Here is a 12,699-nt window from a genome sequence, read left to right as displayed (position 1 = left end):
CTCATCCCACTCTCCTCATCCCACTCTCCCCCTCTCCCCCTCTCCCCCTCTCCCCCTCTCCCCCTCTCCCCCTCTCCCCCTCTCCCCCTCTCCCCCTCTCCCCCTCTCCCCCTCTCCCCCCTCTCCCCCCTCTCCCCCCTCTCCCCCCTCTCCCCCCTCTCCCCCCTCTCCCCCCCTCTCCCCCCCTCTCCCCCCCTCTCCCCCCCTTTCCCCCCTCTCCCCCCTCTCCCCCCCCCCTCCCCCCCTCTCCCCCCCTCTCCCCCCTCTCCCCCCCTCTCCACCTCTCCCCCCTCTCCCCCCCCTCTCCCCCCTCTCCCCCTCTCCCCCTCTCCCCCTCTCCCCCTCTCCCCCCTCTCCCCCCTCTCCCCCCCTCTCCCCCCCTCTCCCCCCCTCTCCCCCCCTCTCCCCCCTCTCCCCCCCTCTCTCCCCCCTCTCTCCCCCTCTCCCCCCCTCTCTCCCCCTCTCCCCCCTCTCCCCCTCTCCCCCCTCTCCCCCTCTCCCCCCTCTCCCCCCTCTCCTCCCCTCTCCCCCCTCTCCTCCCCTCTCCTCCCCTCTCCCCCCTCTCCCCCCTCTCCCCCTCTCCCCCCTCCCCCTCTCCCCCTCTCCCCCCTCTCCCCCCTATCCCCCCTCTCCCCCCCTCTCCCCCCCTCTCCCCCCTCTCCCCCCCTCTCCCCCCCTCTCCCCCCCTATCCCCCCTCTCCCCCCCTATCCCCCCTCTCCCCCCTCTCCCCACCCTCTCCCCACCCTCTCCCCACCCTCTCCCCACCCTCTCCCTCCCTCTCCCCCCTCTCCCCCCCCTCTCCCTCCCTCTCCCCCCTCTCCCCCCCTCTCCCCCCCTCTCCCCCCTCTCCCTCCCTCTCCCCCCTCTCTCCCCCTCTCCCCCCCTCTCCCCCCTCTCCCCCCTCTCCCCCCCCTCTCATGCTCTTCCCCCTCATGCTCTTCCCCCTCATGCTCTTCCCCCTCATGCTCTTCCCCCTCATGCTCTTCCCCCTCATGCTCTTCCCCCTCATGCTCTTCCCCCTCATGCTCTTCCCCCTCATGCTCTTCCCCCTCTTCCCCCTCTTCCCCCTCATGCTCTTCCCCCTCTTCCCCCTCTTCCCCCTCATGCTCTTCCCCCTCTTCCCCCTCTTCCCCCTCATGCTCTTCCCCCTCTTCCCCCTCTTCCCCCTCTTCCCCCTCTTCCCCCTCTTCCCCCTCTTCCCCCTCTTCCCCCTCTTCCCCCTCTTCCCCCTCTTCCCCCTCTTCCCCCTCTTCCCCCTCTTCCCCCTCTTCCCCCTCTTCCCCCTCTTCCCCCTCTTCCCCCTCTTCCCCCTCTTCCCCCTCTTCCCCCTCTTCCCCCTCTTCCCCCTCTTCCCCCTCTTCCCCCTCTTCCCCCTCTTCCCCCTCTTCCCCCTCTTCCCCCCTCCTTAATAGGATCTTTACGGGACCTTCTTTTACAATTAAAGATTTTCTCTTTCTGTTGTACTGATACTGAATTTTAGTCACAATTACATTAAATATGTCCAGAAGACCAATAGTTGCATCATTAATTGGAATGATGGTAGTAACAATAATAAAGACAATTTTAAGTAAAACAAGATTTTGATGACAGAGGCATCAAGCTTCGACACCCATTCAACCTATATTTCAGTGGATGTTAGTGGTTGATCATGTAATTAAATGAAATTGGAAAGCATGTGGTTGGTGGGAAGGGGGATGGGGGAGGGAGCAGAATGAAAACTTCTGTGCAGGTTAGCAAAGGAGATGGACAGCGTGCCTAGCACCCATCATTATTATTAAGTTTTTAGTTCAATTGTGTAACAGGAGCACATAGTTTGGGTTGAATAGTTAAAAGTGAAGTGTGTGTGTAAATACAAGTCACAGTTCCTTAGAAGAGCATTTCAACCCTGACAGTTCTCAGCACACTTCCCCTGCTTACATACTGTCTTCATTTAATTTTGCATTTAATATTCGTTGATATTCGATTTGCTCAAAATTTTGCTTACCTCTACTAGATTCCGAGAATCCACTTGACTGTATGAAAATTCATACACATTGCAGTTCAAAACATTACATTTTCAGAACTATGTTACCCAGTAAATATCCTTCTTTCCTGTGTTCTGTGTTGTTGTAGTTTATTGTAGTGGTAGAGATGTTACACATTTGTTCTTCGATACAAGCACTGAGGATAATTAAGGGTTCAGAAAGACACATTGTGTGGTGGCTGTTGTGCTCATTTGGTCACGTTGATTTGTCTGAGCACACGAGCCACTGTGGTCACAAGCAGTTGTTGCAGACATGGAACTAGTTAGTTTTTTGTTCTATAGATCAAATTCATGATAAACATTAAGATGTGGAATGTGTCAGCAGAACAAACATAAACCATTTACATGCAACAGAATAAAAAATGATAGGAATCTCGTGTCCACAAGGCACATCAGGTTGACAGACCGGCAGTTGCCACAATGTCTTGCTGCCAGTGAACCATCTGGACCACAGACTGGAGAGATAGCTGAAGAGTTAACTCCTGCTCCATAGCAGCTGTCAGTATTGAGTTGTTAAGGAGAAACCTCTTTAATCTAAATTCGAAAACATTTCCATTATCTGTCAGACATTTTATTTCCATGGATAGATTGTCAGAGTTTCATAGGTGCATATTTCACCCCTTTCTGTGCTAAGGTCAGTTTCATTAAAGGGTAATGCAGATCATTTTGCCTTCTAGCATTGTAATTGTGATTACCTCTGTTACTCTGAAACTGTCATGTCTTGAAATTTCCTGGCAGATTAAAACTGTGTGCCCGACCAAGACTCGATCTCGGGACCTTTGCCTTTCGCGGGCAAGTGCTCTACCATCTGCAAGGTTCGCAGGAGAGCTTCTGTAAAGTTTGGAAGGTAGGAGACGAGGTACTGGCAGAAGTAAAGCTGTGAGTACCGGGCGTGAGTCGTGCTTCGGTAGCTCAGATGGTAGAGCACTTGTCCGCGAAAGGCAAAGGTCCCGAGTTCTAGTCTCGGTCGGGCACACAGTTTTAATCTGCCAGGAAGTTTCATATCAGCGCACACTCTGCTGCAGAGTGAAAATCTCATTCTATCATGTCTTATTGATCACAAATTTCAAAAGTGAATAACTCTACTGTGAAGCTGTGCTTAATATTCCCAACTGCTTAGATGGATACATAAACTCCACACACAACTTTTTCGTGCAATGAATACTTTTCCCTGAGCAAGAAGTTACCCTGGAATATTATCCCATAATTCATCAGTGAATAAAAATACAAAAAATGTGTTAACCTACTGACCTCTATATCCCCAAAATTGGCAGTTATTCATAATGCAATGATTTCTGTATTTAAATATTTTAGCAGGTCTGCTACATCATTTTGACAGCTTAAGTTTTCTTCAATCACACTTCAAAGAACTTACAATTTTCTGCCCCAGTTATTATTTATTTTTGGTAGACTAAGGTAATATAATGTGGGATATTTTTGACAGTACAAAACTGGATGACTTGTATTTTTTAAAAGTTAAAAGCTAGCCCATTTCTGCAAAATCATTCAGTAACTTTCACAGAAACATCGTTTCCTGTTTTCTCTGTTTATGCCTGTTTGCTCAGCTACATAGCAATGCTTGTATCATCTGCAAACAGAACTAATACTGCTTCCTGATTCAAATAACAGGTCATTAACAGAAAGTGAGAGCAATAGTATGTCAATGATCGAACTCTGTGGGACTCGGTTATAATGCCTTCCCACGCAAATGATGCAGTGTCCCTCTTTGTATTGCTCCAACAGCCTAAGGTAGCTTTCTGCATGCTGTTCCTTAAATAAGAAATTACTCATTTTCTGAGCTGTATACTCCATAAAAACTTAACTTCTCAAAAAAAAAAAAAAAAAAAAAAAAAAAAAAAAATTATAACTGACACCTTCAAATACCTTTGATAAGTCACAGAAGTCACAGATCATTCCAGTTGGTGATATTTTATCATTCAAAGATTTTATTATGTGCTCGTTGAATGTATATGTATATCACTCAGTAAAAAGACTCCTTTGCAATCCAAACTGTGGTGGGCTAAGTATCGCATTCCTACACAGTTGGGTGACAAGCTTAGAGTACATTACCTTTTCAAAAATTTTGGAAAATTATGTAAGGATTGACACTGGATAAAAGTTATTGACAACTGTGGAGTCACTATTTTGCTATAGAGAGGCCTAACTCTAGCATATTTCAATCTTTCTGGGAAAACATCTTAAGTTTGTGACTCATTACGTACACGACTAAGTACATCACATTTTGTAGGACCAAAACTTTTTAGTGTCTTATTGGAGATATTATCCACCTGGTGTGAACTTTTACTTTTTATAGTCATGCTAATCTTTCTTATTTCAGATGGAGACTTGAGATTAATTTTTATTTCACGAAATGATCTTTGTATTGTTTCTTCTGTGTGGTGTTTTGCTCTCTCCTGAACTAATTGCACTAATTTTCTCACCTATTTTTAAAAAGTGATTCTTAAAATATCTGCTACATTTGAACTTTTTTTTAACAATGGTTCCATTCTCTTTGATACAAACTCATTAAGAAATACTTTGAATTTAGAGTTAGCATTAGGCTAATGGTAAACATCACATCAATCAACATTTTTCAAGCTTCGTTTAAAATCTTCAGTAGTTTTGCCAGTAATCAGCTCCACTGTTGTCTTAGTATTTCTGAATGGTACATGGAGCTAGGTTATACAATAAGGTGACAGTCATGGGATACGTCCTAATATCATGTCAAACCTCTTTTAGCCTGGCGTAGTGCAGCAGCTTGATGTGACATGGACTCGACAAGTCGTTGGATGTCCCCTGCAGAAGTATTGAGTCATGCTGCCTCTATAGCCATCCACAATTGTGAAAGTGTTGCGGGTGTGGGACTTCCTGCACAAACTGACCTTTCAATTCTGTCCACAAATGTTCGATGAGATTCACGTTGGGCGATCTGGATGGCCGAATCATTTGCTCAAATTATCAGGAATGTTCTCCAAACTACTCACAATTATGGCCTGGTGACATGTTTGGGAACATGAAGTGCACAAATGGCTGCAAATGGTCCCAAAGTAGCCAAACGTAACATTTCCTGTTAGTGGTTGGTTCGGTTGGACAACCCAGTCCATTCGATGTAAACACAGCCCACACTGTTATGGAGCCACCACCAACCAGCTTGCACAGTATGCTGTTGACAATTTGGAACCGTGTCTTCATGAAGTCTGCGCCACACATGAACTTTGCCATTAGCTCTTATCAACTGAAATCGGGACTGGTCTAATTGGGCTACGGTTTTCCAGTCATCTAGGATCCAACTGATACGGTCACAAACCGAGGAGAGGCACTGCAGGCGATGTCACACTGTTAGCAAAGGCACTTGCATTGGTCGTCAGCTGCTGTAGCCTTTATGCAGATTTTGCCACATTTTCCTAATGGATATCTTTCTTGTACATCCCACATTGATTTCTGCTATTATTTCATGCAGTGTAGCTCATCTGTTAGCACTAACAATTCTACACAAATGTCGCTGCTCTTGGTCGTTAAGTGAAGCCTGTCTGTCACTGCGTTATTTGTGGTGAGAGATAATGTACGAAATTTTGCGTTCTCATCACACTCTTGACACTATGGGTCTTCTGAAATGGACTGTTGCATGCATCTAGCTCCAACTGCAATTCTGCATTCAAAGTCTTTTCATTCCTATAATGCCAACATAACTGTGTTGAAAACCCTTTAAAATGAATCACCTGGGTACAAATGACTGCTCCGCCAAAACACTGCCATTTTATATCTTGTGTACATGATACTACTGCTATCTGTATATGTGTTACCACTATCCCGTGACTTTTGTGACCTTCGTGTATAATGTGACTCTCTGTGCATCGTGATCTGACAATCTGTATACGACACGATGGGTATGTGTCTGTTTAACTTCTGTTCGTTGAATGAATACATTGTCTATAAGGGTCATATATCTTGAGCAACTCGGGTAGGGAAATTTATGACTGATATCAAATAATAAGTGGCTAAAAGACTTCTAGATCACTTTTCCTGTAAGATGTTTTCCAGAAATTTACATTCAAATTGTGACAAATTAATAATCCCTCCCCTCTGCCTGAAAGAGAGCATCAGAATGCTTCATGAAAATTTCACAGCTACCCAATGGAGACCTTCTGTATCATGTTCTATACAGAACTTACATATTTCCACATTTTTGTGTTTATATTCCTTTTTTATGAATGTGACAATGTCTCCTTTATCCATATTGGATCTAAATGACTATGCAGCTAACTTATAACCATTTACATTAAGATTTGCTGTCCCTGTTGTTATATGATATGCAGATAGACAAATGACAATGATTCCTTTCCAGCTACTAAGATCTTAGAAACAAGTGCAAACAAATTAAGAAGTCATCTACTTTGTTTTACCTCCCCTCTCCCCATATTCTGATGAAACAAGTTGATTTCACTTTTTCCTTTATTTCACTTTCTTCTCTGTTGTTATAAGATGAATTGTGAGTCTCTGACATCTGAATTTCCTTCAATGCTGTTTGCCTGAATTTGGTGTAATGTCTGTGTCTCATGTGACTGCAATAACCGCAGGGATTTGCCTTCTTGCATTGCTTACACCCAGCACGTTTTCTGCTAAGTAAGAGGTAATGATTCACTGCTTGTTCTGTATTGCACTTTGTCTCTGTAGAGAATATTATGCAAGATAAGTGGTAATACAAGTTTTGTTTCTGCTAGGATAACAGGGTGTCATCCAGAAATAGACTAAATATAGTAGGAATAGGATCAGGAGAAAAATACAGTTTAGTAAAATATATGCAAGCATAAAAAGTTTTGTAAAGGGACTTCGCCTTTTCAATGTTGGACAACAAGGTGAAAAATTATCAGATTGGTGAAGGGCTGACGCAGATTCCAAGGAAACTTGTTTTGTGCTATGTTAGTGCATATTTCACAATAGTGCAAGTGAAGTGTCAACCTGATCCATGGAGGTTTGTTCATACAGCCTTTTTTTAATGCAGTTGTGCACATTTTGTACACATAGATACACTGATAAACTGCAGTACTGAGTTTTTATCTTTACTATTGTGGGAGAATTTTATTACCAGTGGAAATAAATTCAGATTAAGTGAGTGTTTATAAAGAGTCTGCTGCATCATTTTAAACAGTTAAGAAATGGATGGTTGAAGACTAGCCATTAATATCTTAAAGATGGTTCATATGAAAATGTCAAAAATGGGAACGGCAGCTGAAAGTCAAAGGTGATCATCAATATGGTATTCGTCAGTTGGTGATGAGAGTAGCATGAAATAGCTGAAGTAAAAGGCATGCGGCAAGAAGAAATGTACAGTACGTTGTACGTAGAGAGTTATATATGAAAAACTGTGTGGGAGACAGATTCTGCATTTGTTGAATAGTGACAAGACCATATGTGAAAAGAAGTTTCTCATTAAAGTTGGGACTGTTTTAAAGTGTTCTTAGCCAATTTGTTACTGCATATGAGACCATGGTTCACTTATTTACCCGAGTCAAAGTAGTGAGTGGATGCTAGTGGCCCTGTACTGATTAAAGAGCAATTGACTTCATTTGCTGAAAAGACTAAACAAAGAATGTTTGAGGCCAAAATCAAATATCATAATAATATCTTAATGATGTTTGAGGCCAATAATTCTCAAGATGAAAAAAATTATAATGGAGAAACAAATAGGGAGAATATGGTTAATATGAATGGTGAATGAAGTAGAGCTTTGTTTTGTTGTTAAATTTTGATTTTTCTTCTGTAAAGTAGTTAATTTAGACTGATGTTGGTATGACTTGTGATTTTTCCACTCTCTGTGTAGAATTATAATGTTCATATTCCTGATCTTTTTTAATTGACAAAATTATTGAATCGGATAGATAAAAAATCTACTCACCAAGTGGTAGCAGAACACACACATAAAAGATGGTTGTAATTGGCAAGCTTTCAGAGCCAGTGGCTCCTTCAGGCAGAAGGATTGAAGGGGAAGGAAGAGGGGTGAAGGAAAAGGACTGGAGAGGTCTAGTAAAAGGGTTAGATTTCCTTCACTCCTCGTCCTTTCCCTTCAATCCTTTTTCTTGAAAAAGGAGCCACTGGTTCTGATAGCTTGCCAGTTACAACCATCTTTTATGTGTGTGTTCTTCTGCCGCTTGGTGAGTAGATTTTTTTTATTTGTCCAGTTAAATATTTTGTCAGTAATTGATTATTTTTGTTGATCTTGTTTAGTGACGTATTAAAATGAAAATAACACATTTTGTTGCCTCGGATACAGTGTTTAAAGCTAGTTGTCATCTTTCAGCCATCGGAAAAGGCTCCACTGTCCCCAACAGTGCCAGCCCCAGTTGAAGTTGCAGATACTGCTCCTAGAGAGGAGGAAGCAGTCAAGGAACTGACTGAAACCACACCTGACTCCTATTGTGTAGATGGGAATCTCGTGTCCACAAGGCACATCAGCTCGACAGACCAGCAGTTGCCACAGTGTCTTGCTGCTAGTGAACCATCTGGACCACAGACTGGAAAAGTAGCTGAAGAGTTAACTCCTGCCCCACAGCAGCTGTCAGTATTATCCGAAGGTGATGTAATTGTGCCCTCGGAGGATGTTAGTGAGCGTGTTCCTAGCCCAGTGACAATGTGTGCAAACAGTGAAAGTGCACATCAAGTAGTTCAGTCATCGAATGCCATGGACGCTAATGTGGTTAGTGAAACGTCAGAAGGAAAGTTGGAAAGCAGTATTTTGGACCTTCAAGATGTTGAATTTGCTGACGCAGATGCTGAGGATGGAGATGATGAAGCTGAACGTGAAGAGGACAAAAAAAGGCAAAAAGTGAGTTGAATAGTTAACAGTAAATACAAGAACAAAACAAGTGTAGTAGTTGATAATGATAAAACACTAAAGAAACAATTGTTTCTGTGGAGGTTGATGTTAAGCATAATTGGAAAAGGCAGTAAAAACTTATCTATATTTATTTTCTACAATATGAATAGGATAGATTACTATGCACCATATAGAGGAGATGTTGAGTCGTAGACGGGTACAATGCTAAAAACTTAAGCTTTTGGGTCTTACATTTTTAGCAGTTTCTTCATTGTGCCTGTCTGCAACTCGTTGCCGCCTTCTATATGGTAAGTAGCAGTCTATCCTTTTCAAGCTACAGTGGGGGAACACGTATATATAAAAGGTATTACAGTTTGTGAGCTGTCAGAGCCAGTGGCTGCTTCTTCTGGCAGAAGGATTGAAGGGGAAGGAAAAGGACTGGTAATGTTTAGGAAAAGGGGCGAGTTTGGAAAAGTTGCCCAGAACCCTGAGCCAGGGAAGACTCACCGAATGGGGTGAGAAGGAATGACTGATTGTTGGAGGACATTTAAATCTCGTCAGCTGCAGTCCCCAACAGTCAGTCTTTCCTTCTCATCCCATCCGGTGAGTCTTCCCTGACTCTAGATTCTGGGCGACTTTTCCGAACTATCTCCTTTTCCGTCATCCATTTTCCTTCTCCTTCTGCCAGGAGCCACAGGCTCCAAAAGCTTGATAACTGTAATACTTTTTATGGTTTTTTTCCCCTCCTGCCACTGGTTGGTGAGTAGGTTTTTATCCATCCAGTTACATTATATTTTCAAAAATTGATTTTCATCAATTATCCTTTCCGTGTTGTAGTTATTCCATCCTGAACTTTCCATTGGTTTGTGTTTATTTTCTAGCATTTAATTGAGCTGCCTCCCATTAGCAGATATCTGAATCCTCAACTTTTGTTGATAGTCTTGTCTTGGATGATGTACCTTCATCCTGTGTTACGGATTCTTGGTTCCATTTGACTTCTGAGGTTTGAATAAGAAACGAAACTTTAAGAGAATGTTCATTTACAATCAACTTCAGCATTTGAATAGGGCTGCTATCACTGTTGCCACTATACCACTGTTCAAACGGGAAAATGTAGTGCCACCTGAAGCTGTACACAGCTACAGCCACCAAACCAGCTGCTGCTCACTCCCATCGCTCCAGTGATAGATATTCCGCCAAACTTGTGGCCACTCTGCCTAGGCAGTTTCTTTTACAAGGTTGGCATGTGATGGCAGTGGTACAGCATCAACCAAACTATACATCATAATTACAAAGTGTATGTTAATTACAGTTACCTTTTGTACAGTTTTCCAGTTATGCTTAAGATCAGTTTAATGGAAGATTCAGTGAGTAAAAATAAAAATAATTGTCCCTTACAGAGTGCTGGTTCAGTTCACATGGAAATAGAGTTTATAATATCTCGATTAAACCAGATTGTCATGGGGATATGAGAGCTAAAAATGTAAAAATTATCACTACAAAAATGCCAAAATAAAAAATGAACAAAATGTTACTTTTATCAAATGATTATATAATGAGGTGGTGTACTAATCAAAAATCGGATTTTGTCCAGACATATATTTTCAAAGTTACCAAGTTAAAACATCTTTTAGATGAGACTGTCTGACACAAGGTACTTTGGCCTGTTGCTTCAATTGAGAACTTAGATTGATTAAAAAGCCCTCCCCCCCTCCCATAATAAAAGAAAGTGCAAAAAATGTAATTTCTGCAGTAATCTGGCTTGGTAGGATTGCTTCATAGGTGCTACTCTCCATGAAACCTATCGTGCCAATGCGAATAATAAGAGGTTATTCTGACTTAACAATAAATGTTCATAATGTTTGGCATAATTCCTAAAAAGGGAAGCAAAAACTTGAATCACACAGTGGGAACTGATATAATAAATATAAGTAAAACAAAAACACTAGGAGACTGGTTAAAATTGTGTGAAGTATTGTATTATAATGTGTAAAATTACGTTAGCTGAATTACCTGTCAGTGCTTTGTAGTACATGATAATATTAAATAGGAAAACACTTCCTTATGTTCTGCAAAATTGTATTTATTTGGTCACAACCTGCATTAAGCTTCATAGTCCGTGTTCAAGTGACCGGTGAAACTCACAAACACACACAAAAATGATTTGTGACTTACACAGACATTATTTGTACAAAAAGATACAGAAATTATACACAATGTTCACATAGGAATCCATAATTTTTGTCACATAGAAATAATTATGTTAACTAAAAAAGGGAGCAAAGTTTTTATGTTGGTATACATTTAACAACTGATGAGAAATAAGACGAATTTGTAATTTAAATCCAGTGTTTGCAATGAAAACTGAATTTAACAAAGGAAGAAAAAGAAAATTGAGTCTTATTATTTAATAGTAAGCTGGCACTCCATGTCTTGTATTTGCTAGTTTCCAGTAAATTCATAATTCTGCTTTTTTAACAGAATGTAAAGTTTCACACTCATCACATGGATGGTTTTCTGGTAGGATATTCAGTAAAAGTTGAATCTTTGGTCATTAAAATCCAACTTCTGTCGTGTTCAGATAACCTACAGACCGTCAAACATATTGCTTCCAGCAATGGCCTTAGCACTGCCCTGATTAGTAATATACTATGAAAAAAAAGTGTAATATTATATCAGTTCTACATCTACATCTGTACTCTGAAAACCACTATGAGGTGCATGGTAGAGGGTACGTCCCATTGTACCAGTTATTAGTTTCTTCCTGTTCCATTTGCGTATGGAGCTTGGGAAGAATGATTGTTTGAATGCCTCTGTGCATGCAGTAATTATTCTAATCTTCTCCTCACAATCTCATGTGAATGATACGAAGGAGTTTGTAGTATATTCCTAATCATTTAAAGCCAGTTCTTGAAACTTCATTAATTGTATTTCTCGAATAGTTTTCGTATATCTTCAAGAGACTTCCAATTCAGTTCCTTCAGTATCTCTGTGACACACTCCCACGGATCAAACCAAGCTATGACCATTCATGCTGCCCTTTACTGTATATGTTCAAAATCCCTTGCTAGTCCTATCTGGTGCGGGTTCCACACACTTGAGCAATTACTAGGATTGGTTGCACGAGTGACTTGTAAACAATCTCTTTAGTAGACTGATTGCACTTCCCCAGTACTCTACCAATAAACTGAACTCTACCTTAACTGAACCTGTGTAATAATTCCATTTCGTATCCTTACGAAGTGTTACAGCCAGGTATTCATGAGTTGGGCAGTTCCAAGAGTGACTCAGTGATGTTATTGTCATAGGATACTATTTTTTTGTTTTTGTTTAATGAAATGCAAAATTTTAAATTTCTGAGGATTTAGAGGAATTTGCCAATCTTTGCACCACATTCAAATCTTCTCAAGATCTGACAAATATTTATGCAGCTTCTTTCAAGTAGTACTTCTTTATAGGTCACTGCATCATTTGCAAAAAGCCTGATTTTACAATATTATGAAAAGGGAAGTTGCTACTCACTGAGTCGCAGGTAGGCATAACAAAGAGACTGTCATACGCTTTCGGCCAACAAGGCCTATGTTGAAAATGGATCTCTCTCTCTCTCTCTCTCTCTCTCTCTCTCTCTCCCCGTGTGTGTGTGTGTGTGTGTGTGTGTGTGTGTGTGTGTGTTTTTTGTGTAGGTGTAGGTATGTTAGGAGGCAGCAACATTTCCTCAGTTTTGCAGACAGTTAGTAATTCATTCTCCAGTATGGCTAATGCAGCCTATTCTTCACAATCTGAAATAAAAAATGTCCAGTGCTAACAAAATATATATATTGGTGTATCTCTCGCAATTTGGGGGAGAGGATTTTTTATGAA

General features: G+C 41.5%; 1 protein-coding gene across 1 annotated transcript in view; it reads left to right on the top strand.

The window, feature by feature from the left end:
• The window catches only part of LOC126474300 (uncharacterized), a 175,845-nt gene that overhangs the window by 34,873 nt on the left and 128,273 nt on the right, over positions 1-12,699 (top strand). Inside the window, exon 8 of the mRNA XM_050101766.1 lies at positions 8,323-8,847. Coding sequence (XP_049957723.1) covers positions 8,323-8,847 — 525 coding nt within the window. The remainder of the gene's footprint in view (positions 1-8,322; positions 8,848-12,699) is intronic.

Source organism: Schistocerca serialis, chromosome 4 (genome assembly GCF_023864345.2).
Source record: "Schistocerca serialis cubense isolate TAMUIC-IGC-003099 chromosome 4, iqSchSeri2.2, whole genome shotgun sequence".
NCBI lineage: Eukaryota > Metazoa > Arthropoda > Insecta > Orthoptera > Acrididae > Schistocerca > Schistocerca serialis.
The sequence above is the reverse complement of the archived record's forward strand: the minus strand, read 5'-3'. Positions and strand labels throughout refer to the sequence as shown.